The sequence below is a fragment of the Equus caballus genome, chromosome 12 (genome assembly GCF_041296265.1).
Source record: "Equus caballus isolate H_3958 breed thoroughbred chromosome 12, TB-T2T, whole genome shotgun sequence".
Lineage (NCBI taxonomy): Eukaryota > Metazoa > Chordata > Mammalia > Perissodactyla > Equidae > Equus > Equus caballus.
The window spans coordinates 9,860,275-9,886,781 of NC_091695.1; the positions used below are offsets into that span (position 1 = coordinate 9,860,275).

General features: G+C 63.3%; 2 protein-coding genes and 1 long non-coding RNA gene across 10 annotated transcripts in view; 2 read left to right on the forward strand and 1 right to left on the reverse strand.

Moving 5' to 3' along the window:
• Nucleotides 1-3,199, forward strand: part of TSPAN18 (tetraspanin 18) — a 170,371-nt gene extending 167,172 nt beyond the window's left edge. For all 7 annotated transcript variants that reach the window (XM_005598055.4, XM_023653921.2, XM_023653920.2 and 4 more), the window contains one exon: nt 101-3,199. In XM_005598055.4, coding sequence (XP_005598112.3) covers nt 101-148 — 48 coding nt within the window. In that variant the 3' untranslated portion in view covers nt 149-3,199. The remainder of the gene's footprint in view (nt 1-100) is intronic.
• On the reverse strand, nt 3,123-20,157 carry TP53I11 (tumor protein p53 inducible protein 11). 2 transcript variants are annotated; one of them, XM_023653922.2, is made up of 8 exons: nt 19,824-20,157; nt 9,701-9,777; nt 8,812-8,971; nt 8,192-8,250; nt 7,932-7,980; nt 7,568-7,664; nt 6,120-6,221; nt 3,123-5,623 (listed from the first exon to the last, which is right to left on the reverse strand). In XM_023653922.2, the coding sequence occupies exons 3-8, from the start codon at nt 8,938-8,940 to the stop codon at nt 5,490-5,492; spliced, it is 570 nt and encodes a 189-aa protein (XP_023509690.1). In that variant the 5' UTR covers nt 8,941-8,971; nt 9,701-9,777; nt 19,824-20,157; the 3' UTR covers nt 3,123-5,489. The 2 variants fall into 2 exon arrangements, with proteins under 2 accessions (XP_023509690.1, XP_070084753.1); XM_070228652.1 differs by lacking the exon at nt 9,701-9,777 and having other exon boundaries at nt 19,824-20,001.
• A 3,972-nt stretch (nt 20,158-24,129) lies between these two features.
• On the forward strand, nt 24,130-26,024 carry LOC111775896 (uncharacterized). Its single transcript, XR_011423629.1, has 2 exons — nt 24,130-24,530; nt 25,682-26,024. It is a non-coding gene; the product is annotated as an uncharacterized lncRNA (long non-coding RNA).
• Nucleotides 26,025-26,507: the final 483 nt, after the last annotated feature.

Sequence of the window (26,507 nt, forward strand, 5' to 3'; positions counted from 1 at the left end):
CAGTGGGAGATGCTGAGAGTGATGGGCGGCCCCTCCTGTCCCCGGGGTGGGCGGCCCTGTGGGTCTGCGGCCACCTGACCAGCCCCTCCTCTCTCCGCAGCTTCTCGCCATGATCTTCGCCATGTGCCTCTTCCGGGGCATCCAGTAGCGGCCCAGCCGGGAGCCCGCCCCCACCCCCGCCCTCCAGGCCGGTGGACGGGGGACCACGGGGCGGGGGGCGCAGGAGAAGGGGGAGGGAAATCGCTATTTTTTTAACAATACAAAATGAAGACAAAAATACGGCCTGATGTCCCCGCCGGCCCGGACGCTGCCAGGGGCTCCCCGCAGGGCCCGGCGCCTGAGCCCGGGGCGCAGTCTGGCCTAGGGAGCAAAGGAGCCCCGGCCCAGGACCCTCCTCCGCTCAGCCCGATGGCGACCGGGCCTGGGCCCCCTCCTCGTAGCTTCAGGACCTGGTGCCGAGGAAGTGATGATCTAGGCAACCAGAAGCCTCGGAGAGAGGGCGCCACAGCCCAGGGGCTGCAAGGAGATTCGGGCTCCACGTCCCTGAGGATCGGAACCTACGTGCAGTCTTTGGTCCTCCGAGGATGGTGCTGTCCCTGCCTCGGGCTGGGGCCAAGAGTGGGCTTCAGACACTGGATGCAAGGATGGCCCGGCTGGCGAGGTCCTTGCCTTCCCCATCTGTTGGGCCAAATAATCGGGAAGGCCCAGAGAGGGGCAGTTTCTCATCCACAGTCACGCAGCACATGCATGATGACTCTCAACAAGGACCTGGTCATCGCCGGGCTGCCTGTCACGCCTTCCAGGGCTCTGTCGGTCCCCGCCGATCCGCTGCTCGCGCCCCCTCCCTGGCCTCCACATCCTGGTTTCCCCAGAAGAGAGAGGGCAGGCTGGCCAGGAGCCGTCTCTTCCCAGCTCTACAGCTAAGAAAATTCTGGACTTTTTTCCCCCCTGCCCTCCCTCCCGCCTCCCCACACCTCTCAGCCCCCAGGAACACACACACGGACACACACCACAGTCCCTTTGCCACACTGCCCACCGCGCCCCCCCAGCCCATCCCCTTCCTGTTCCCCACCAGCTCCCTGGCTCCTGGGCTGGAAGGAGCCCCCAGGATCATCTGGCTCTCCTTGAGGTTTGGATGTCTTCCACAAGATCCCTGCCAGACTTCTCTACCCTCTTCTTACACACCTCCAGGGACGGGGAGCTCACTACCTCCCAAGACAGCCTTTTGCCTTTGGACTGCTCTGACTTTAGCTTCACCTCAATACACAGAGAGGTTGGTTTTGCTGTGGCTCTGTCCGTGGCCTCCCGCGTGCTCGCTCTCCTTCCTGAAGTGTTCAAACCACCCATTGTCTCCCCCCCACCCCCAAGGCCCCTTGTCTCCAAGCTGAAGAACTCCAGGACGTCATGGCCATTTCTGCCGTGACGTGGTCTCCTGTCCCTTCCCCGTCCACGGCGCGTTGCTGAGAGCTCCCTCCAGGCGCGGGCGGGGACAGGTCTCCCCACAGACGCATTCACACCCGCGCAGCACCCACAGTTCAGCCCCCATGCGCTGGCCTCAATTCTAGCCCGGTGTTGGCAGCAGGTGGCAGGATGCCTTGACCCCCATCGGTCAGGAGTGGCCGCCGGAGGCTGCACCAAGGACAGTCTGGCCTCAGTGGGAGAGGACAGTGTGATCCCGACTAGTAATGTCTGCCACAGACGTGGGAGTGGGGGCGCAGCCTGGTGCCGCTCCCCTCTCCCCTTCTCTGTCCCTCTTCAGGGTCTGGGAAGAAGAGCCCTTTCTGTCTCAGGCCCCAGGCCAGCGTCCAGCCTCCCCTTCTGCTTCCCAGCCACTGGGAGACAGAGCTGGGCCTGGAGCCCCCTGCCCCCCCCCCCGAGATGCAGCCAGAGCTCCGTGGCCCTCCTCCCATCTCTCCCACCGCACCCCTGCTGTCCCCACCAGTCCTGGCCCTGGCCCTGCTCCCAGGTCTCTGAGCTGGATCTTTCCAGATGGTCCCCAGAACAGCCTGTCCCGGCAACTCTGTGACACCATGAGCTCCCTAGCGACTGGCCATCCCTGGGACCCAGGGGGCCCTGCAGCCCGTTCCCCCGCCCAGGCTGAGAAGGGCCTGCTGTCTGGACCCGCCCACACGCTTAGCTCCAGCTTCCTGGCCAAGGCCCATGGCTGGTCTGAGGTTGACCAAAAAATGAACAAAACAAGCTGGGCGGGGTCAGGGTCAAGTCGGGCAGCTGTGTGGCTCCAGGCCAAGGCGTCCCCGGTATCCAGGCCCATCTGGTCGCCCACCGCCCAGGAGGACCTGGGGCCTTCAGCATAAGAAAAGCCTGGCATCTGGAAGCACACACTTCCCCCGTCTCTCCCACCCCACCCACCCCCGGGCCCCCTAAGAGGGAGGGACGCAGGCCATGGAGGAGCCCCGGGCTGAGGTGGTTCACAGGTGGAGGTGAGACTGCCCTCCCCAAGGCCTTCCAGAAAGGTGCCAGCGAGCCCTGGGCCTGTCCCACGGACCTCCCCAGCCTCCCACCAGGTCTGGGGCCGGGGAGGGACAGCAGGCAGACACTGCTCCCTGTAGCATCAGTCCAGGCGGGTAACTGTCTGCAGGGCTGGCTGCCGGAGCCCTTTCCTAGGGGCTGGAAGGAGAAAGCTCAGCCCCCATCAGACAAGCCTCTCGGGCTCACGTATCTGGCTTGGCCGGTCCAGATATAGCCCATAATAGGTGCTGGTGGCAGTTGGGGGGGGGTTGGGGGGCAGGGGTGCAATGCCTCTCTGCCAAGACTTCCAACCCCACTGACAGGGAAGGCCCTGCGTGGTCACGCACCCCACCCTGCTCCGGAGCTGTGCCCCTTACAGAAGGGAGTACATCTTAGGGGCGGGGGCCCCTCCTCGGCCCCCCAGGCCCCTCTCCTGTCTACACCTAAGGGGCTCAGACAGGGTCCCCCAAACCAGCCGAGGCCCCCACACCCCCCCCCTCCTCATGGGTCTCGTCTGGAAAGTCTGTTTTGAACCCTGTCCCCGTTCCCCGCGGTGGATGCCAGAGCTAACTTATCCCGTGTTCCTGTGAGCCCCTTTTTATATTATATATCGAAAGGAGTTTTTGTAATATAAAACAGGACGCCCACACCAATGGGTTTGCACTGGTTTTTGTGACTGTTTCTTACAAAAAGACAAAGGAACGAAGAATAAATAGTGACCGTGAAGAAAGGTGGTCTTGATTTGAGGGGAGGGGCTGGGGGGGCAGGAGCTTGGCAAGACGGCCCTGGGTCCCTGTGGCAAGGAGTTTTCTGGATCCCCCCAAACCTTTTGGATGGGGAGCTGGGCCCACACAGGCCTCCTCACTAGATTGGTGGGTTCTTTGTCCTTGTCCCCTTGTAACTGCCCCCACCCCAACCACGACTCTTGGCCTTAATGTGCCCCCACCCCCACCCCAGGGCCGTGTGTCTGTGTGCCAGGCCCCCTCCCTCCCATGTCTAAGCAAGCAGCATGGGATTCACAGCACTGCTGTGCCACAGCCCGGACATTCCCATGCCAGCGGGTCCTTACTGCCACCCCGCCCCCCTGCCCCCAGCTGAGGGAGGGAGCTTGGCCGGCTCAGCCTCAGAGATGCCAACCCAGAGCCCGAATCCCAAGCCTGTGCCCCCGCTCCCCTGCCTGCCTCCCAGGGGAATCTATCCCGCGCCCAGGGGTCATGAGGACAAACCGTCCATCACCCACTGTGGACTAGCCAGGCCTTAAAAGGCACGGTCAGACGGAAGACGTGGCCTTGGCCTGCAGCCACTGCCCAGTGGCCACCAACACCACCTCCCAAAGGCGACCATGGGATCCCGGCCGCCCAGGGCTCAGCGGGGGGCAGGGTTCTGGGGAGACACACAAACTTCAGAGGCAAGAGACGGAAGCCAGGGAAGAGCGGCCCTGTGTCTGTGACCAGGCTCCCTCCCGCGGGGCCTCCCCTCAGGTGTGGCGCTGCAGTGGTGCCACCGCTCTGCTGGGCACAGGGGACGGCAGTGTGGGGCCCCGTGTGGGCCAAGGAAGGTCCCCAGGCAGATGCCCACCTGGCAGCAGCCAGACCGGGGCCGCCCCTAAGGACCATCCATCACCCCTGAGGACCGTCCATCTCCCCCTAAGACCGTCCATTGCCCCTGGGGAGTGTCCATCGCCCCCTAAGGGCAGGGCTGTCCACCACCCCTAAGGACCGTCCATCACCCCTGGGGACCGTCCATCACCCCCTAAGGACCATCCATTGCCCCCTACACACACTCTATCCCAAGAGGGGCAGTGAGTCCGGGCCTGGGCTGCGGCTCTCCACCCCTGTCCCCAGAACCCGGGGGCTGCCATCCCTGGTGGGCACATTCTTGTCCCAGAGGGAAGGAGAGCGCTGGGGGCGGGGACTAATGGGGAGCACACGGTGCTGTAGGCAGGCATGGGCTTCAGCTCTGCGGGCCGGCCACCTTGTCCAGAGCACTGGGGCCGTGGGGGGGGACCTACTGAAATGTTTCCGTGTATTTTCCCCGCAGAGTTTGAAGAGCACTCAATCCTAGTCCGCCAGGCCTGGGGGGCAGCCCAGGCCGGAGGTCCAGGGGGCAGTAGCCTGGGGAGGGGGCATGGGTGGGGAGGGGCTGAGCCAGGCGGACATCAGACCCAGAGGACACACCAAGAGACAAGGAGATGCCACTGCTTTTCTTTCTTCCTCACCCCAAACCCCATCCCTTTCAGGTGGCCTCCATCTGGGGTTATCTGTGTGTCCCTCTCTCAGGGCCAGCCTGTGGGTGAAGCCCGGGCAGCCTCCAGACCCAGGCCGTTGTGGGGTGGGGGCTCCTAGGGGCCTCCAGGGGAGCCTAGAGCAAAGCCCCAGGAGGCCCGTGGTAGCCAGGCTGCCTGGGGACAGGGCTCTGGCTGCATGTGGCCCAGCTCGCAGAAAGGCTGTAAGGGGAGTGCGCAGTCAGAGGCAGCCCCGCCACCCGCCAGCCCCAGCTGGGCTGTGGGAGGGGCCGGGGTGTGTGCTCAGCAGGTGGCGGGGCCCCCACATGTGAGGTGCAGGGGGACAGGGTCAAGTTCCTGGCTTTTCCAGCACAGACAGAAGCCCAGTTCCGGGCTTCTAGCTCCGGCACTAGACTCGGTGGGGGGGAACTGTGGGGGCAGGACAGGGAGGCAGGCCACAGCCTCCCTGCCAAGAAAGGAGGGCCTCCTGGCCGAGGCGGGGAGCCTCGCCCTAGCCCAATGCCCCGTGGCTCAAACTCTTCAGTCGGTGTCTGTCCAGGGGGCCAAGAGACTCAGGAAAAGGGGGCGTCACTGTGTGGTGAAGGACGGGGTGCAGAGGCCCCATCCCCCCAAAACCTACAAGCCCAGAAGATCCCAGCATCCAGAGAGGAGGGCGGCCCCCCCGCCTGCCGGGGGCAGGGCTGGGCAGCCCAGGGTCCTTCCTGCCGGCCAGGAACCGAAGGGAGACGAAGGCGCCAGGGCCTCCCTGCCCAGCAGGGCCCCAGCTGGCCGGTGGCTAGACTTTCTTGGGTTTTCGGCCGACTTGGTAATAGTAGTAAATGCTGATGGCAACGAAGAGGAGGCGGCTGGCCAGGAGCAGCAAGATCCCCACGGACACAAGACCCGTCTCGGCCAGCGTGGCAGTGACCACTGCGGGAGAAAGGCCGGGAGGGGACAGAGGTCAGAGGGCTCCCCCCAACCACGCGATGCCATGCTGACCCCGCCCTGAGCCGGGATCCTGCAGGCTGGGACGGGCAGGACCTGCCCCCTCACCAGACCCCACACATGTCTGATGGCCCCCACGAGGCAGGGTCCGGGGCAAGCACATGAGCAAAACAGGGGCGTGCCGTCACGCCTGCGCTGGAACACATGTGCGCATGTGCACGTTCGGGAGGCTGCAAGTGCACCGCGTGTGCAAGGCTGTGCCGATGCACGTGTGTGTAGGCAGGAGGGTACAGGTACCCACCAGATGTGGAGCACAGGTGTGCAGGCACACAGGTGAACCCAGCCACACGAGGCCCTCCCCCTCAGACGGCGCTCCTCACTTCCTGGAAACCCAGGTGGGAAGACGTGGCAGATGGGGGCCCAGCAGCCCTGACGCGCCCGCCCCCCAGCCTCCCTCCCTCACCGCGACCTCAGGACTCACCCAAGAACTGCACCGCGAAGTAGCAGGCTTCGGTGAGCAGAGTCCACCGGATGATGACCTTCTCCGCCGTGTAGAGCGCGTTCCACATGATCAGGGAGATGCCTGGGGCGGGGGACAGAGCGTGGACTGGGGGCGGGGCCGCCTGCCCCCCACCGCCTCCGGCAGGGCCAGGGGCCTGGTCTTCCTCCCTGTAGCCTTATAAGGCGAGGGAGCCAGGATCGCGACTTCCACGTCTCCTGCGCCCACTCACATTCCTCAGTCGAAAACTCGGCCATCCATCCGTCCCCGGTCCCATTCCTGCCAGATCTGACTTGGCAGCCTCAGCAATAAGCTCCTCGCAGTTCATTTAATTTCCAAGGCGCCACGGGACACTGGGCAAGTCACGGCCCCTGCCTGGGGCTGTCTTTTCATTTGTAAAAGAGGAGGACTGAGCCCCTATCAGATGGGTCAGGATTCTGCAGTGAGGGAGACCACCGAGTGGGTGGGCCCCTGGTCCTTCCATCCCCTTTTCTTTCCAAACGGACTCCTAGAGACGGGAAACCGCCCATTCGGGAATCACGCAGGGAGGCGTTAGGCCCTATTTTTCAGCGGTCCCAACCCCAGCCTAGACTCGACCTCCTACCCAGAGTCTGCTGGCTCTGAGCTCCAGATTCGTGCTCATTTTATTTCAACAAACCGAACCGTAACCGTGTAACTCCAGCCCTCCGCGCGTGGGTGAAGGGCTTCAAGCCGCCCCAAGCCTCACCACCCACCCCCGGCCCCGGAGGTACTACAGTGGGCCTTCCAGGGTTGAGCAGAAGTGCCATGGGCACAAGGCTGGGCAAACTGCGTGTGCCAAGGCACGGAGGCCTTCTGAAACAGGACTGGGCATCCCGCGGTGCAGCTGTGGTGCAGGGCCCGCTGTGGGATGTGGGGGAGGTGGATTTAGGAAGGCAGGCTGGATCCACCCCACAGACGACCTTGATTGCCAGGTGGAGCTGAGACTTTACCCTGCAGGTAATAGGGAGCCATAGAATGTTTTGGAGGGGAGGTAGGGAAACCATCTGTGCTAGGTTTTAGAATCTGTAATCGGCTTCCTAACACTGTGTGACTCAGAGGAGAGGACGCAGAAGGGGTTCAAATGAGAGGCCCAAGGGTGGAAGACTTTTGCCTCCTCCTCTCGGCTGTGAGGCCCCTGGAGGGCAGGGCCCGGGTCTCATTCATCTCTCTATCCCAGTGCCCAGGTGGTGCACTGTACACAGCAGGCGCTCCATAAATGCTTATCTCCAAAGACAGCAAAGGCAGAGCCCCAGTCCACTGGGTGCGTTCCGCCCATGGCCACAAGATGGCGGCACACACCCGGCAGAGATCAGCTCGCCGGCCAGATGGGGCTGGGAAGGGGCCCCGGCACGAGGGAGGCTCCCGGCCCCCCGCGGCTGCCCGTCCCCCCAGGCCTGCGCAGTACTCACTGAGGAGCGCGCCGCCGTAGAGGCGGATGGGGGTCTTGCTGGTCACCTGGGCCCCGTCGAAGACGGCATCATAGAGCTGGTCGGGGAAGGCGAGGGCCTGCGGGCGCGGGGGGGGGGGGGGCTTCAGGTGAGGGTCACTGTTGAGACCTCCCCTGGTCCTCCGTCCCTCCCCCAGAAGCCGGGCCGGACCGTGCCTGCCCCACCCCTCATGCCGCGACAGAAGGGCTGGGGTGCCGGGGACCGGACCACCGACGATGGCACCTGCGATGCTCCAGGCAGGCGGCGGGTGGGAGGAGGCCCGGGGAGGCCCAGGGACAGGGCAGGGGGGACAGACGCAGGGCCAGGGCCGGGGGGGCGGGCTCACCATGATGGCAATGCCGGAGAAGAGCACAGCAGACACGAACTGCCAGAGCCTGGGGGCGCAGGGACGCAGGTCAGAGCCAGGCCCGCGGCCGCCCCAAGCCCCAGGGTCCCTCCCCATCCAGCTGAGGGCCCAGGGATGGCCGGTGTCGGGGGAGAGAATGAGGGGGGATGAGCTCAAGGTCAAGCGGACACAGGCCGGTGGGCAGGGTCCTAGGCAGCCCCTCCCATGACCCCCAGCCCCCAGGCTCCCGACAGGCTCACCTCAGCCCCAAAGGCTCGCGAACAGTAAACTTGATTTCATTGCCCAAGACCTGGCTGATCTGAGGATACACGGGGGTCAGAGGCAACAGAGACGGCAGCTCCCAGCACGCCCAGCCCCTCCCGAGACCCCTGGCATGCCCGGGGCCCCACCCGGGACCTCTGCCTAGCCAGAGGGTCACCCCCTGTCTGCCTCCCTGACACCAGGGCTTAAGGGAAACTGAAAGCACAGCGGCTGAGAATGACGGCTCAGGGGTCTGCCTGAGGCCTGGCTCTGCCTTACTGGTGTGGCCTCGGGCAAGGCCTGAAGCTCTCTGAGCCTCAATTTCCTCATCTGTAAAATGGATTAATAACTCTGTCCACATCTCCCAGGGCTAGAAGCAGGTTCAGTAACGCTTATCAAGCAGTCATGGGACACTGCACACATAACACGCCCTCCATCCACTCTAACGATCGGCTTTCATTTTTGTTATTAGTCCCCTGGCGTCTCTGTTAAGTTTCCAGAAAAATGTGCCACGTCCTGGGCTTCCTGCAGCTACGTGGGCCCCAGCTGCTCTTCTCGCCACCCTGGTGCTCAGGGCGGACTGCAGGCGTGGCTGGCTCCAGGTGCCCTCGGCACCCACCTTGGAGCGGTGGACCTCCCCGTCGTCGTCCTCCCCACCCACGCCGAGGATCTTTCGGGTCTTCAGGCGGCTCACGAGATCCGTCTGGCTGTGCTTCTTCATGAGAGGGGGAGGCTGCTTGGCCGCCATCTTGTCTGGGAGACCTGTGTCTGCGGGAGGGCTGAGAGGGGAGACACCGGCCTCAGGCCACTGGTCCTGCCCAGCTTCCAGGCCTCAGGGGGCAGCCAGCAAGTGGGACACAGGTGCCTGAGGGCCCAGACCCAGGGCTGGCTCCCTAAGCATGTGCTGTGTGACCACAGGGGCAATCCCTACCCTCTCTGGCCTCAGCTTCCTCATCTGTAAAATGGGTTGGAGCAGATGCTCCCAAGGCCCGTCCAGCTCTGCCAGCCCATCTGGCCCAAGTGGACATGGCACAGCCCAGGTGAGCAGGCTGGAAGGAGCTCAGAGACGGCCCTGGAGGAGGGTGTGGGCCCAGCACCAGGCATTCGGGTAGATGGAGACCCCACCCAAAGGTTCCCGGGGATGGAGTAAAGAAGGAGGCAGGGTTCAGAAGAGGGGAGGACCTGACGACACCTGGGGCGGGGGGTCCTGAGTCTGTGTGGGTCCAAGGCCCCCACTGCCCTGCAGCCCAGACCAACCCGGCTGCCCAGGACACCCTCCCTCCCTCGTATCTCCCAGACAACCTCCTTTGAACCTGCCGGTGCCGACAGAAGGGGAGGAGGTGGCCCTGGGACCCAGCTGAGCCAGGGGAAGGAGGGCCAGGAGTGCTGGCAGGGGTTCTGTTCCAGGCCTCGTCCCCTCCCTGCCATTGGCATCACCACCACCCCCCATGTCTGCCCCCAATCCCCACAGCCCCCAACCCCACCTCGGGTCTGGTCTGGTGACCTACTGTGTGCAGGCACTGGGCCGGGCACGGAGACGCAGAGATGAGGAGCGGGCCGGTCCTCGCCTTTGGGCAGCAGAGACCTGCGTGGAGGACGGGCAGCGGAGCCCACAGTGAGGGAAAGGCTGTGGGAGCCACCGGGGGCACCGGGCTCCTCCCCCACAGCCGCCCTGCCAGATGGGGACTCTACGCCCATTCCACAGATGAGGAAACCGAGCTCAGGGGGGCTCCACAGAGACGGGGGAAGCACTAGTACCCCTCCCAGTGCGTGCCCGCCAGCGCTGGGGGCCTCCCCTCTTCCAGCATCCCACTGCCACCCGCGGCCACCCTCTGGCAGGGCAGGAAGACACCCCCATTCACAGACACGGCCCAGAGGGGACCTGAGCTGGGTTTGTGGACCCCCCTGACCAGGCCTGGGACTGGGTCTTAGCCATGTGACCCCAGGCGTGAGCCCCAGCCAGGGCTGCCAGAGGCGGGAATGTCCCCAGGTCCCCTCTGGTCCTCCAGCCTCCCAGCATCTTCAAACAGAAGAAAGCAGCCAGCAAACCAACATGAGAGCAGAGACGGCCCTGTGGCTTCACGTCAACTTGGCTCCAGACTTGCATAAACCAGGTGGGCTGCCGCCAGCTGGAGTGTGGAAATGGCAGCAAAAGCGGGTATGTGGGTCTTCACAGGGCCGATGCCCCAGCCCCATCCCTATCCGTAAAATGGGGGCAGCAAGGCTTTCTCCTCCCACGCCCGCCCGGGGACACGGGAGGTGGCCGATGGTGACCAGGAAGCCAGTTCCAATGCCCAGTGCCAGTGGGCGGGAGGCATCTGGCCCCCCCGGGGAAAGCCAGGGTCACCACGCTGCTCCTTGGGCCCCGGGCACCGTCACAGCATCTCAGCCACTTCCACCACCTCCTCGTGAATCCAGAGCGAAGCTATGATCAGCCTCTGGCCCTTCCGCTGCCAGGTGGGCTGGCTCGAGGCTGCCCACCCACGAGAGCGGCGCAGCTCAGGGGCCCCCCCTCCCCCCGCCCCTCCGCACAGGAAGCCCCTGGGGCAGCCCGGCCGGTGCCCCTCCCCTTCTGCCTCCCCCGGCCTTCCATCTTTAATCTACACACAGCCAAACGGACCTTTTTTTGCTGTACGGTTATATGAATTTTAGCACACAGAGCATCTCCAAATGAGGACACAGGGCGGGCGCATGGCCCCAAACCACCTCATGCGGTCCCCGGCACACGCTCCCTTCACGGCAACCTCTGACCTGTCGCGTGCCACTAGGCTTACGCCTGCTGTTTCAAACGTTCAGTGAGTGGAATCACACGGGAATGACTTTCAGGACCGGCTTCTCTCACTCAGCACCACACCTTCGAGATCGCCCCAGCTGTCGTGCGCCATCGACGGCCCACTCCCCTTAGTGGCACAGCCCATTCCACGGAGGGACGGCCCAGGTTAGCCCGCCACTCACGGGGGGACATCTGGGTCGTTTCTGGATTTTGATGACTATGAACAGAGCTGCTGGAAACACCTGCGTACAGGTTTTTGTGTGACTGTAAGCTTTCATTTCTTGAAGGGAACAGCGGGAGTGGAAGAATACTGAGTTAGATGGGAAATCGGCCTTTGACTGGGGGACAAAGTGCCCTACTGTGTGCCAGAGCCGCCAACCGCAGGCACCGCCCGCAGCACATGAGCGGACCCGTTCCTCGTGTCCTTGCTGGCTCCAGGGATGGGCAGATCTCCCATGAGCCCCTCAGATGGGACCCCCTGGCTCTCTAACCCTTCTCGCCCGGGCCGGCCGTGCTGCCTGACTCCGTCCTTCCGGGCTGTGTGACTCAGGCACGTCGCTCACAGCCTGGGCGGACGGGGCGCTGACCTGTCAGCCATCGATCAGAGAAGTCACTCCTCCTCTGAGCATCCGTGAAACGGGAACACCAGCCCTTCCTCTCCCCCTAAGGCTGGTCTAAGGAGAAACGAAAGAATGGACAGGAAGAGCTTTAAAAGGTGCCAGCGACCTGCCACAGCCAGAAGGCCAACGGTTGGGAGCTGAACAGCTGAAGCCACACTCTCTGGGTTCAAACCCTGGATCCACCACTTCTTAGCTGTGCGCCTGTAGGCAGCTCACTGAATCTCTCTGTGCCTCAGTCTCCCCATTTGTAGTTGGGAAATAAAGGGTCCTGCCTCACAGGGAGGCTGAGGACACACATCTCCATGCCTGTGTGAGGTAGGGCCTGGCCATGGAAAGGGCTGGATTGAGGTGGCACATAGACACAGAAACTCACACCCTCCCCACGCCGTTCACGTAGCAGTGGCTCCAGGGGTGGGGGCCAGGAAGGGGTCAGGAGAAGCACTCAGTCAGCGTCCGCCTGGGCTGTCCGTGACCCCGGCTCGTAGGGTCAGTTGCCTTCCTCTGCCGACGACCCTCCGCACCAGCACACACAGTGACCCCCTCCGCGCCACAGGCCTGAACCCGCAAAGCAAAGGCTGCGGGCGTGGCAGTGCCAGGCTGCTGGGGCTGGGGGCAGAAGGGGACTGCGGTGTCCTGGCCCCACTGGACATCCCACATCACCCTTCAGTGGGACAAGCTTAACCCACAGGCACTGCCATCAAGTTCAGAGCTGGTGGGACCCACTGTGGCCGCCGCCAGGGGCCAGCCGCAGCCAGGAGTGCACCACTGACAAGGGCCTGTGGCCGCCCAGGGAGAGGACGATCTTGAACTTGAGCTCCAGAGAGTAGGTTCCCCCGCACCTGCCTCAGCACATTAGCTGCTCCGGGCGCGGAGTCCCTTCTCCACCCTGGGGAGGGCGGACAGGCAGCCGCGATGCTCCCAGACACAGGCCAGCCCCGAGGTGGGCCCCACCCCTCCAGTCTGCCCTTGAACTCTCCCCGCTTCGAGGCCACTCCAGGAGTGTCTTTGAGGCCTGGCCCCACTGCGTGAGTACAGAGGGCACTTCCCGCCACGCCCCTCCCTGGCCCCTGGGGTATGCCCTCTGTCCCCTTTTTCCATTCAGCTGTGCACAATGCAAAAGGCCTGCCTGCAGGGCTGCCTTCCGAAGGACCCCCAGGGCGTCCCAGGTGCCAGGCTGCCCAAGGGTGGGGGAGAGCTGGGCAGGAGGCTGCCCTCCACCCCCAGACTCTCCTGGGTGGACCTGCCAAGCAGGGAGAAGGGACAGTGGCTTGCAGCCCCCCAGCCCCTGAGCTCACGACCCTCTGCATTCTGCCCTGGCCAGCTCTCTGACCTCAGTTCTCAGGAAAGCTGGCAGACCGCTGTCCTTTTAACGCCCTGACGCCCTGCTCTCCGCTCCCCCACCTCCATGCTCCTGGTCAAGTCGGGTCTTTGCACAGCCCCTCCTCGGGGGGGCCTTCCCCGGCACGGCGCCCTCCCTCCCCTGGACTCTCGAGGGTCTCCGTGTGGACCACTGGCCACTTCCAGCCCATCCTCCTGGTCACATCATGGGCACTGGGCTCCCTGAGACCACCAATCTGAAGGCAGGGCTGACTGTGCCCCCAAGAGTCCCCCCACTGGGCCTCGGCACACAGCGGGCACGGCATGCACACGGGCAAATGAGCGACCGCTGGGCTGAGGGAAGGAGGGCTCCCCAAGGCCACCCAGCACGCTCAGGCTCACCCCCAGCTCTGCGTGGCAGGGCCCAGCTGGTGGCCGAGGGGGGCAGGCAAGAGGCTGTGCAGTCAGGCTGGGCTGGGTTGGAATTTGGACACCCCTCCTGGCCAGGTGGCCCTGGGCGAGCGGGTGGTGAGGGCTGGAGACCCTAGGAGAGTGGGTGCAGATGCTCTGGGCGGAAGGCCCAGCCTCTGGAGTGCCCAGGAGATGTGGAGGCTGGAGGGCTGGGCGAGATGTCACCCCCCTGTCTCAGAAAGCTGCAGCCATCATGAGAAGACAAGCGCCACCGGGCAGGGGTCTGTGGATTTGTCCACGGGGCCTGGGATGGCTCCTGGCCCAGGAGGAGCTCTACCAGTGTTGGTGACCAATTACTGAGTGGGGGGAGGGCTTGAGACGCCGCCTGCTGGCCGTGGTCCGGGTACCTGCAGCCCCTCCCCCTTCCTCATGTCCAGTGACATCTGAGGCCAGGAGGGAACATCGCCACAGAGCTCCCAGCGGCAGCAAGACAGAGGGGCCGTGATGGGGTAGAGACCAAGCAAAGCCCCCAGAGAGGGCAGGAGGCCAGGAAGGGCGGGCTCATCGGGGGACAAGTGTCAGGGGAGGATGACAGAGTGGGGGGGCGAGTACTTAACGACTGCGCAAACTTGGGCTCAAACCCCAGTGCTTTGTCTCAACTGTTCTGTGACCTCAGGAAAGTTACTTGCCCTCTCTGAGCCTCCACCTCCTCCTGTGTGAAACCCCACTACTCCCTCTTCCCAGCTTCCTCCCTCACCGCGCAGGGAGGCATCGGAGGGGCTGGCACCCTTTCCGGGCTCCCTCAGGACAGCAGCGAGTAACGTTAACGGGGCACGGGGCCGGGACATCATTCCCATGCTGGTCCTCAGGACTTCTCCCAACCCGCGCCCCCCCCTTGTCTTCCCAGGAAGGCTGGTTTCCATAGAAACGCATGGACTGCAGCGTTGTCCCCTTCACGGAGACCGTGCCCATGAGGGCTGCTTAGGAACCTGACCGGGAGGGATGGGGGGAGGAAGGGGCCTGGGGCCCAGAACACCCACCAGCTGCCGGCCGCCGGGTGACTCAGGGGGACGTCACTGCGGCCGAGCATCCCAGCCAAGAAGCTCTTCCTTCTCCAACAGGGCTCTGAGGGGGCAGCACACTGTCCCTCCCCAGCTGGTGAGGGCTGGAGGTGGGCCAGGCCTTGCAGACCAGGGGTTCCCTGGAGTCCCCAGGACAACGCTATGAGAAGGGCTGTATTGTCCGCCGCATCTTACAGACAAAGAAACCAAGGCCCAGATGACGTATTCAAGGGTCTCTTGGAGTGAGTGACAGAGCTGAAATTCACACCAACTCACTATGCTTTAACGGATGTCCCCAGAGCAGTTAGGGTGTGTGTTGGGGGGGGCAGTGCTGGGTCCTGACCTCCAAGAAGAACCAAGCTCTAAGCCACGTTCCCCATCGGTCTCCTCTTGAAAGCCCCTGGCGGGTGGCCAGCATCTACATTCCTCCCTGGGCTCCTGCGGGGCCTCGGGCTAAGGCGAGACCCATTGTTCTGTTATCACATTGGTGCAAAATAGCTGGAAACGGGGCTGGGGCAGGGCCGCACAGGAGCGGGGCTGGCAGAGAGAGATGGGGGGGCTGGCCAGAGCTCCAGCAAGGGGGGCCCTCCACCGTCCACCCTGTCGTCCCTCCCTGGGCCAGCCCCTCACCCACATGGGCAAGATGGGGTCTCAAGACGTGCAGCCAGAACCCACCACTGGGGCCCTGGAGCAGAGCCGATCTCACGTCTCCAGGGCCGTAATGGATGCTTGGGGAGGAAGGGACCTGCGTTCAAATCTCGGCTGTGCATCGCCAGCCCCGGGCCTTGGACAGATTCCCTCCGGGGAGCCTCCATTCCTTCCCTGGAAGTGGGGTGACCACGTCTGACTCAGTAGGCTGTTGGGAGGGTTGGAGCCAGACGAGGAAGTCACAGGACACAGAGGACCCTGGATGGATCGGTTGCACTACTGACATCATCAGGGCAGCCTCCGGGGTGCAGGTTTTAGGGGGCGTCTCGGGGCCCACGGGGTGAGTGGGGAAGCCGAGGTGAGGCTGCCACGTGGCAAGGCTTCCCTGCAGGGTGTCCCCTGACAGCGTAACTATCCTGTATCTATCCTGAAGGCTGGGCCTCGGAGAGCCAGCCGGGGGCGGGGCTGCATTCCCCCATCCCTCCGTCCAGCACCACTGCCCAGCGGCTCTGCGTCGATGCTGCCGCACAGGGCGAGGGTGACAGAGGGCAGAGCTGGCAGGGTAGAGGAGCGAGCACGGTGCAAATCCTGCAAGGACGACAAACCCAGCCCCCACGACGAAGCTCTGTGATCAAGAAAGAGATTCCACGCCCATTTCCAAGACCCCCCAGGCCCAGGGCAGCCGCCGGTAGCAAAGGATTTGCACAGAAGCTGGAAGGGTGGTGGGTGAGCCCTGCGTCACTGGGCTGGGGGACAGGACAGCTGAGGCCACCAGCAGACTCTGCCATGGTGGGTAAGCCGGGGCCTGACCTTGGGACTCAGTTTCCCCATCTACAAAATGGGAGTGTGGTCTCTAGGAACCCGCCTGGCTGCAATACTCGTGATTTGGCTTCCACACTCCAGCAAGCAAGGCCCGAGCTCCAGCTGCCCCGCCCCCAGTCCCAGCGCCTGTCACTGTCCCCAGGGACCCACACCTCCCTCCTGTCTCTCCACTTGTTCTCTTTTGAAGGTGCCTGATTTCCAGAAAGGTGGAGGAAAGCCCAGATTTTCATACAAACGTCTCCAACGGTTCAAGGACCAAAAGCAAACATTCCCTATGGCGTTGGAGGATGAGAGGGCAGGGCAGAGGGCAGGAAGGAGGCACATCCCGGGGGCTCCCCCAGCGCTCTGAAGCTGCTGCTGTGTGCAGGGGGCCCAGCCCTCCGCCGGCCGGCCATCCATCACCACTCAGAAGTCACCGGGAGGGTCTTCCTGTCCCCAGTGTCGCTCACAAAGGCATGTGGAGAACTCCTGTCCTTTTCAGCTCAGGGGCAGGCCAGCCTCGCGCATGCCCAGCAACCACATGAGGGCCCTCAACGGCGGCTGGTGCTTCCGCGTCCCATGGGGCCCGAGGTCTTGTGAGAAGGCCCCGGACACATCCCTCTCCCCTCCCACCCCTCCCAACTCCCCAGCTGCCCAGGAACTTGTAGGAGGAGAGGCGGGCGGGACGGGAGTCTCCTTGAAGGATGCTCCACCGTTTTGAGCCAACTTTTTCAGAAGCAAGCGGTGATCTGCCCTCTGGGGGACGAGCGACACAGGAGAAGAGTCCCTGTACTTGTCCCCGACCCCCATGAGCCAGGACCACGGTCCAGGGCCACCCGTCTCCTGGGGGTTTGGGGCTCTGCCTTAGTGGTTAAAGGAGTGGGTCATGACTCCAAAGGCCTGTGCTTAAATCTGGGCGCTGCCACTTATTAGCTGCGTGGCCTTCAGCCAGGGTCTTGGTCTCCTCATCTGTTAAATGGGGGTGATAATGACACCTACCTCCCACCACAAACACCCAGAATGGGAGCTGTTGTGCAGCAAACACGTACTAACAACGTTGTTGCTATTTTCAGATTAGGACACTCAACTTCTTTGCCTCAGTTTCCCCCTTGACCATATCAGCTTCAGAGCAGGTCCCCTTCCAGGGCCCGCGGGGGCTCCACGCAGATACAGAGTGGGGAAGAGGGTGACCACGGGGAGGAAATGGGAAGAGAGAGAACAGGGTCCCCGTGGGTCATGGGAAGATGCTGGCCCCAGGGCACTGGCTCCAGCGGTGCTGGGAGACCGTGGGGAGGGGCTGGCAACAGGCTGCAGGTACGGAACCCCTCAGGGTACTAGGTGGCTCCCCTCCACGTCCCCGCACTTGGCCAGACCTGGCCCTGGGAGGGCACCACCCGGGCTGCGAAGGTTGGTTGAGATGCAGGAAGAAGGGAAAGTATTATGGGCCAGGACTCAGACCAGCAGGCACCCCGCCCTGCAGCTGCCGCTCCTGGGCTGCCTGTCTGGGGGTGATTTGTATGCTGTTTCTGAGCATCACTTCCCTCATCTGTGAAACGGGGGGGCTTCCCTTCTCTTCCCCACCCCCTCACTCCACTCCAGCTGCGCTGGCTCCTTGTTGTTCCTCAAATACAAGAGGCACATTCCTGCCTCAGGGCCTTTGAACAGGCTGTTCTCTGCAGGATCTTTACTTCCCAAGCCATCCTCACAGCTCACTCCTTCCAAGCTTTAGCTCAAAAGTCACCTCCTCCAAGAGGCCTCCTTGACCACCCTATTGAAAATGGCAATCCCACCTTCCCCAACCTCAACACTCAACTTTTCCACCTCACTTCCCAATAGGCCATATAATTTGCTTCTTTCTTTCCTTAGTTAACTGCCACTCCCCTTTAAGCGTCAGCTCCATGAGGGCAAGCATCTTTATTTTGTTCACACCTGTCTCCCAGGGCCTGGAACTGTGCCTGGCATTCTGCACGCAATCGTTTTTGGCACAGAGCTCACAAACATTTTGTCCAATAAGTAAAAGTAAAGAACAGTCCAGAAGTGTGTGCACATCAGGGGCCATTGTTAATTACAGTGCCCCCTACTCCCTCTCTGGAGGGGCAGACTGTTGCTCCAGCAGAGGGGGCGCTGCCATAAGACCTCGGGGGAAGGGAGACAGCGGAGTGTGGTTGGAGACTCTGCGGGGGTGGGGGGGGGGGCTGGGGGCGGGGCCCGGCCGAGAACAGGCCTGAGCTGTGGGTCCCGCAGGTGTCACCCGCCACAGGTGGCCCCGGGGCTCTGAGCCTCAGCCCGCCACTCCAGATTTGGAAGGACGATGGAGCAGGCAGCGTGTGCAGGCAGAAGGGGAAGCGAGGACAGCTGGCTCCCGGGACACCGGGGCCAGAGGGGACCTCAGGGACCAGACGGCCCATTTCTCAGATGGGGTAACAGAAGCCGGCGGATTGCGCCGTGTCTTATTCCCTAACAACCCAAGAAGAGAAATCTTTCCTCCCGGTGGGCTGAGAGTGGGGCTTCGGCTAAGGAACGGACAGCGCGCCCTCCTGGCCCTCCAACAATTCCTCCCGCCCCACCCGGTGTCCCTGGTATCCGCGGGCTGCAGGAAGAGAGGGTCGTGGTCCCCTCTGCACAGGCAGCCAGGGGTGGAGATCCAGGGAGCCGCGCAGCCGGGGTGGCCATCCCTGCCCCCCGGGGCCCTCTCCCCGCAGGCCGGCCCCCCCCCCCCCCCCGGGAGAAGTTGGTCTGCAGGAAATCAGCCAGGAAGCGCGGGGCGCTGGGGCGGCCTTGGCCGACCGCGCTGGGCTTCGGAGGAACCTGGGGATTTTCAGCCCCCGCCTCCGTCGCCCCCGCGGAAAAACCCGCTCCCCCACGGCCGCCAGGAGGCGGCGGGAGCCCCGGAAGGGGTGGGGGCAGGGGAGGGTGGAGCGCCGGACCCTGGGGGGCGCGCGGGGGCTGGGCGCGGCGTTCTGGCCATTCCTTTGCAGACCCCCAGGAGTGGGTGTGACTGTTCTGCCCACGGCAGGGGGCCCCAGCCCACCCAGCGCCAGGCCAATGGCCCACACCGCCCCCTTCCTGCTAAGGGCGCGACTTACGGGAGACCAGGGGGCGTCTGTCTCCACCTGCGCTTCCCCTCCTCGCCCCTCCCAACAACGGGGGCTTGGCGCGGCGTCGATTTCTGCCTCGCCCCACACCCCGAAGCCTGGAGCCTGGGGTCTCTCCCAGTCTCGCTCCTCCCCCTCCAATGTGTCCTTTATCTCCCAGCTCCAGACTCTCATCCACTTTCTGAGACCCGGGCCTGAGGGCTGGGGACCCCAGGCCGGGAGCTCCGGGCTGTGGGGCGCCCCGGATGCTCCCGCCCACGGCCCCCCGAACCAGAAGGTCGAGCCCGACTTGTGGGCAGCGGGAACTCCGCCGCCTCGGTCCACGGCCCTGCGGGGGCGAAGAGAGAAGGACGCGGACTCGCAAGTTTGTGCCGCGCACTCCTTGCACCCGGGAACAAAGGAAGGCGGGCGGAGGGGAGCGATGGAGGGAGGAAGGGACAGAGAACCGAGCGCGGGGACCGAGTCGGACCCCAAGGAGAAAGAAACTGCTTTTCGCTGTTTCTCTCTTCCTCCGAAGCAGAGAGCGCGAGCCCGAGAAAGGGAGGCCGAGGGCGATATAAACAGCCCAGGAGGGAGGAGACGGCGGAGCACGGAGGCCGGGGGCGAGAGGGAAACCGAGTCAGAGGGATGGGCAGCGAGCGGAGAGCGCGAAGCAGAGGAACACAAGGGCCTGCGGGACGCCGCCTTGGAGAGCCGCGGAGGAGACCCCTGGGGTCCCGGCAGGACGCGCCGGTGCCAAGCGGTCCTGGGGCGCCCGGCTTGCGCGCCGGGCATCCTCGCTGTCCCCAGCGGTCCCTGGGCCGCAGGAGCCCGCTGGGCTGCGCTGCGCTGCGCTGCGCAGGCACCGGCCGGCGGCGGGAGGGGAAAGTGCGAGGCTGGGCGCGGCGGCGGGGAGCAGAACTTACGTTGCTAGCGCATGCTGGCGCCGGCGCTGCGCGGAGCTGGCGGGCGCGGGGACGCGGGGGCCTCGGCGCCTCACATCGCGCCGCCCGCGCGGGCAGGGCAGGGCCGGGCTGGACTGCGCGCGGAGCCCTGCGCGGCCGCGCTTTGCCTGAGTCTGGCGGCCCGCGCTGGTCCCTCCTCTCGGTTCCGCGCACAAGCCAATGGCGCGCCGTCCCCTCCCACGCGCCGGGCTGCCTCGCCCCCGAGGGTGGCCGGCGGGGCGGGCGGGAGAGAGGGCTTGGGGGGCCTGCGCTCCGGGGCTCCCCGGCGAGGCTTTCCCGGAGACCGCCTGCGGGGGGCGCGCTCACGCCCCGGGGGAAGGCGCTTGGGAATCGAAACGGGGAAGACTTTCTTGGCAAGTTCCAAAGACTGCGCCCCTTTTGTAAGACTATCAACACCCCCCCCCACCAGGCTGGCAAACCACACTGTCTTAAGCATCCTCGGGGTATCCCCTGGGGCGTAGGCCAGTGTCTCAAATGGAAGGGATCGCTTTAGCTGGTGGATACCCAAGTGTGTAGTAACACGGTGACCGCAGCGGTCCCCCTCGGCTGAGCGCGCGCTCGGCGCCAGGCACGTTGTGCTGAAGGAGTCACGAGTATGAACTCACTGCATTCTCCCCACCTATGAGGTCGGGATGAGGAATCCCATTTTCCAGATGGCTGTCATTAGTGTTTGATTTCGTTTAGCCCTCTGGCTTCCAGCCTAGGCCCGCCCTTCCCTCCCGCTGCTTGGTGTGACTTTGCCAAATGAAATGACACCCCCCTCCCACCCTCCCCTTCTTCATCGGGCCCCCGCCTCAGCGAGGTTGCTGTAAATTGCATCATCACGGGCTAAGATCTTATCTGGGGCTCCTGGATGGGGGGTGGGGGTGGGCACAGTTGGCAGAACTTTTATCTCTACACATCCTGGGGGACAAGGCGGGGAATGGAGTTTGGGGGTCTTGGGGGCTCTCTCGGAGCCTTTCAGCCTAGAAAAAGGAGGGTCCTACAAACAACAGCCCCCTCCCCCCCACCCCATTCTGAGCTAGTCTCAGCCCCCTGTGACCAGCAATGTGCTCCCCCACCCCAGCCCGTGCCACCACCCTGCACCCCCTCCTTAACACCCCCTGCCTCTCTGCATCTTGTTTGGCGGTCACCGTGGGGGTGTGTGCGCGTGCGTGTGTGTGTGTGTGTGCATGTGTACGTGTGTCGAGGGAGGAGGAAGGCAAGCTTGATGACACGCTCCATTTCACAAGCTAAGTAAATGGGGCAGAGAGATGGGCGGCTGCCTGGGCATCTCGCCAGGTGGGCATCTTGACTCCAGGTCTGAGTTCTTTCTGCACAGGCTCCCTTGAGGGTTCCTACGTGGGCTCTGGAAGCTGACTGCCCGGGTTCAGATCCAGGCCGGGCCTTTTGGTGACTGCGCAGCCTTGGGCACATTCCTTAACCTCTAGGTGTCTGGTTTCTTGGGTCTACAAAATGGGGACAACCCACGGGAGGAACCACCTGTGGCCGCTGTGGAGTTCCATCGGGGCCTCTCACACTGACTGAGCGCTGTGTGCCAGGCGCCCAGAGCTGGCGTGCCAAGCGGATGTCCACTGCCCTCGCGAGAGCCAGGCCTGGGCTGGGCCTGTGCCCTTGACGCGGAGTAAACAGACCGCAGCCTGACTCGTAGGAAGCGCTCGGTGACTGTGAGCTGTCCCCATCACCAAGGTAACAACTCTGATCCGGAGGCAGGGCTGTGGCCCACAATGCCGCCATTCCTGCTTCCCGCCACGCGCCCCGCCCGTGATAGCCAAAAATGAATGAAGGAGTGAATGAATGAATGAATGTGACTACAGATCAGAGTGTTCCTCCACCCCTACAGATTGCCCCTAGGCGGGTTGGGTGAAGCACCCAAGAGCCACCTGACTCAGGGCTCAGGAACAGTCTTTGTGACAACTCAGATTCTCGGCTCGCTGCCTTCACTGAGCTGGCTCAGGCTGGCACGATGAATCCACTGGCTGCTCCTTCTCTGCCTTCCCAGCACGCGGAGCTCTGGGTTGCTGAAGGGAGGGCACCAGCCTCGCTAATGTGCTGTGTCACCCCTCATTGTCCCCCCTGACTTGGAGACACTACCAGTGCACCCCTGGGTGTGACCACTGGATGTACCCAAGAGGCTGACCCTTCATTGATAGAAAGAGGGGCTTAGTAACAATCATGCCAAGATCTCCAACGTGGAAGGGGCTGCCTCAGTAGTAGTGAGCCTCCTGTCGCTAGCAGCATGCAAGCAGAAGCCAGGGAAGGGTTAATGAGAGATGCTAGAGGAGGGATTCACTCCTCCGATGGCATTTTCTATGGATAACCTTTGAGCCTCGGGTGTCTGGATTCTTGTGCTCTTTGTTTCCCAAGCCCATAAGCCAGGCGGCTGGGGCACAGGCTGTCGCAGCATCCTGCATGGAGGAAGCAATCTGGATGTGGCCCTTCCTGTGTGCAGACAAGGTGCTGGGTGCTGGGGCCCCAGGGGGGAGGGGAACAGACCCCAGTCCCTGTCCTTGAGGCGCTCACAGCCCCTGGGAGACAGAAGTGACACAGAGAGGGAAGCGGAAACAGCTCACAATAACAGGCAGCGTGGCTGGGGCCAGAGGAGAAGGAAGACGCTCCATCCATTACCTCCCGCCACCCGCATCCGCCGCCCGCCCGCCGCCTGTCTTGCTCTCTTCCTTCCCATACGCCTTTCTAAAGAGATGTGCATCTGGTTCGGGAACGTTCCTTCGGCCACGGTTCTGCCCTTAGCTCTCCTGGGCGGCTTCGTCCTTCCTTGGGGCATGAAGTGCTCTCACTGGGCCGTGGCGAGGATGAAAACGCGTTTGTGAAGCGCTCCCCAAATGGAGGCCAGAATAGGTGCTCGACACCTGGGCACGGCGAGGTGTCCGAGGTGTCATCGTTACTCACAGCCCAGGAGAAGGAATACTGAGGGGGGAGGGAAAGGGCTGGGCCCCTGGCTCTGCCCCTAAGGAGCTCTGTGACCCTCGGTGGCAGCAGAGAAGTGGAAATCCAGCGAGGCGATGAGATGAGGCAGGCATGCAAAATGGAAATGCTGCTTCCTATTATTAGCATTTCTCATTATTGTGAAATGTTTCCCTCAAGGGAAGGTGGGGGTGGGGGTGGGAGTGGGGTGGGGGTGGGGCGCTGGGCGGCCCGCTGGGGGGAGGGCAGGCCCCTCCAGCCGCCCACGGGAGCCTGGGAGCAGCTGGGCCTCCATCTGCCGGGCCCCTCCGCAGGGGCGGCAGCCTCCTCCGGCCGCCTGGGTGTGGTGCTGAGCGCGTGTGCGCCCGGGCAGGTGGGCGCTGCAAGGTGGCACAGGCACAGGGACGGCGGGTGTCTGTGGCCAGAAATCACCTGTGGATTGTGAATCCCTGGGGAAGAATGCGGGCGCAATTGGATTTCCAAGATGCCAGGCGTGGGACCGGCGTTGGCACCCGGGAGGTGGGAGAGAGAGAGGCCGGGGCGACGGACGTGCGGGTTGGGCCTGGTTTTCCGCTCACGGGCCTGGGGATCCGTCTCAGCAGGGGCCCCTCCCCAGGGATGCGGGCACATGATAGAAGACCATGTTGTCAGAGACCTGTTGTGGTTGAACCCAGAGGGTACGGAGCTGACGGACCTGGGTCCAAATCCTAGTTATGGGACGGTGGGCCAGTGCTTTCAATTCTCTGAGCCTCAGTGTGCCCATCTGTAAAATGGGGTTGATGGAAGGGCCTACCTCCTGGGGGTTACTGGGCGGGTAAGGAGAGGATGCGTGCTCAGCCCTCAGCAAGGAGCAGGCACCTAGAAACCTTTGCTGCCGATACTGTTATTAGGCAGCCCAGAAGGAGGAGGGGGGAGGGCGAGTGCCTCGCAGGCGCTGGTGCTTTGCAAACTGTAAAAGGTAGCTGGCGGGGGGGGGGGGGGGGGGGGGGGGGGGGGGGGGCGGGGGTCGTCAGCTAGGGTTAGCTGAAGCTGCCACACGGAGCGCCATCTTGGCCCAAGCCGAAGGGCCCCAGGACCAGGGAGTGAGGCAGCCAGCCAGCCTGCATGAGCCCCCCTGTTCACCCTCCTGGTTCCCCTCGCTCCCTCCAGCCCTTCCTTCCCCAGGAGCCGGCCAGGGGAGAAGGCCTCTGGCACTTTTCTCTCCTCCCAGCTTTGGGCCCTGGGAGGGCCTCTGGGAGCTCAGGAGCCCTGAGGCAGCCCTCCCGCAGGCACACAGCCGGCCCCGCCTCCAGCTGGGGGGGCTGCCCAAGCCTCCCTCCCTCCCCCCCACTCCCCCGCAGCCGCTCTCCGTCCTGTGAATCATCCCTGCCACCCACCCGCTGTTGACTCCGGAATGTCTCTCCTCACCTGTGGGAGAGACAGCCCAGGAGGAGGGGGTGGAAGCCAGGAGGCTCAGCCCTTCCCGAAGGCTCGCTCGGGGGCCAGAGGACCACAGCCAGCCCTTTCCCGCTTCTGATGGGGCAGGGGAGAGCAGGGCTGGGAGTCAGAGCATCCTGCCTTTAGGATCAAGGCCCTAGCCCTCTGCTAACTGGCTCTGTGGGCTTAGGTCAGTTACTCAACCTCTCTGAGCCACAGTTTCTTCATCTGCTAAATGGAAAGAGGAAAATCCTGATGATGCACAGGGTACCTGGAGGATAAAGTGAGACTCTCCAGGGAGGTCCTGAGCTCAGGGCCCAGCTGAAGGTAGGTGGTCAGTAGGTGCTCATTGACCCGAGGAATGAATGAAACGTGGAAACGGCAGGGACGGGGTGGCAGGGGCGCATGCGGCTGCCTGCGGGAAAGCTGCCTTCCACCAGCTGGGAGAGCCGAGGGATGTCTGGGGCCTGGTATCCGGGCCCAGGATGCGGCTGCTCTGTGCTGGTGTGAAGGCGCAGCTTCCAAGACTCAGACAGGATGGAGTCTGGACTATTCCTCTGGGCACAACAGACCCTTCTAGAAGCCACACCAGAGCTTCGGGCGGGGTCCAGACTCTCTGAGCCTGAGCCCCGACCCAGAAGAGAATTGCTGTGGGGGGTGGAGGGGAGCAGATGGTGGACCCTCCCCTCGGCTTGGGCAACCCCCAGGACCCCTTCACACTGAGAGCCTACAGCAGCCACTCGGGGCTGTGAGGTCTGGGCCTGGGCCCCTGGGTGGCCAGCACCTCACCTGCCTCCTGCCCAAGGGGATGCTAGGCCATTTGGGTACCACATCCCAGAAAGCTTTAGCATCCTCTCAGTAGCTGGCATTCTGAGCCCTTCTCTGTGCCAGGCCCCGGTCTAGGCACTTTACATGGATTTAATCTTAACACATCTCATAAGGTCGGTACCATTATTCACCCCATTTTATAGATGACGAAACTGAGGCCCGATGAGTCACGTAATGCCCAAGGCCACACCCGAGAAAGCAACGAGGTCAGGCTTGGAACCCCAGGCAGGCTGGCCCAGAGCCCCAGCCGGCTCCAGCTGTGCTGGTGGCCGGGGCAGGGATGGCCAATCCTCCCGTGAGGCTGTGCGGCTCCTTGTCCCAGCCATGCACACGGTCATCCATGTTTGGGGCTGAGCATCTCCTGTGCCAAAGAGCCTCATTTACAAATCACTTTCTGTTTGGAGCAGTGGTTCTCAAAGCACAGTCACAGGGAAAATGCTAGAAATGCAAATTGTCCATCCCCCTCAGGCAACAGAGTCAGAAACTCTAAGGGAGTCAGGCCCCGGGGCCGCAGTCTGCATCCTACCCAGGTGATCCCCCTGCAAACTGACATGTGAGAACCCGACTTGAGAGTTCGCACGGCTGTCCCAGTGTGAAAAACAATATTCGACTGAGCAAGCGCTGAAGATCTCATCGGTTTTATTCAACAGCTCGTGCTTCAGGCGAGCTGCCCTCTCCACGTGGCAGGTGAAAAGGAGCTGCGAGGAGCTGGACAAAAGGGAAGACCTTTAGAGGCAGACGGGAGTGGAACATGGAAGCTATGCCAGCAAAAAGCCAACAGTTGGTCGTGGCAAGGTCGAATCCAGGGGTCGGTGAGACCGATGACCTCCCTCCTGCGCATCGGGTCATTCCTGGTGGACTGGTTTGGGGCTCCTTTTCCACGAGAACCAAAACTGTCATTACGTCTTGGTTTGGTGGGGGAGGGGCTTAGCATAAGTGACTCCAATTTGGGCCTGTCTTGTTTTTAACACTAGTCTCTCTCATCTAAACTGACACTTTGGTGTTATTCGACCCATTTTACAGGCAAGGCAGACGAGTCCCCCTTTGCCAGAAGTCGACCATCAGGGAAGTAGAAGAGATGGGCCTGGAGCCCACAGGTCTTGGTTCTGGGATATTTTGGTTTCCGTTCTGGAGACCAGACTGCCAACCAAGGTGGGGAGGGGAGGGGCTCTGAGCCGAGGGGCCCAGGAGAGGGTTGGGGGCAGGCCGTGTCTATTCCCTCCGGGGGCCCCAACCCAAATGTACATCCATGAAGCCGGGCCTGGCGGTTTGAGTGATGGGTTTATTAATACTGGAGGCCGCTGCCAGGCAATGAGCCAGATCGTGGTGACAAAGGCGGCCGCGGCGGCGCCCTGGGGGCGTCATTATGTAATTGCTCCAAGGATGAGGCAGGCTGGGGCCAGGGCAGGGGGGGCTGGGCGCCAGCCACGGGTAGAGGGAGCCCCCTCGGGAACCCTCACCGCTTCACCGCTCTGG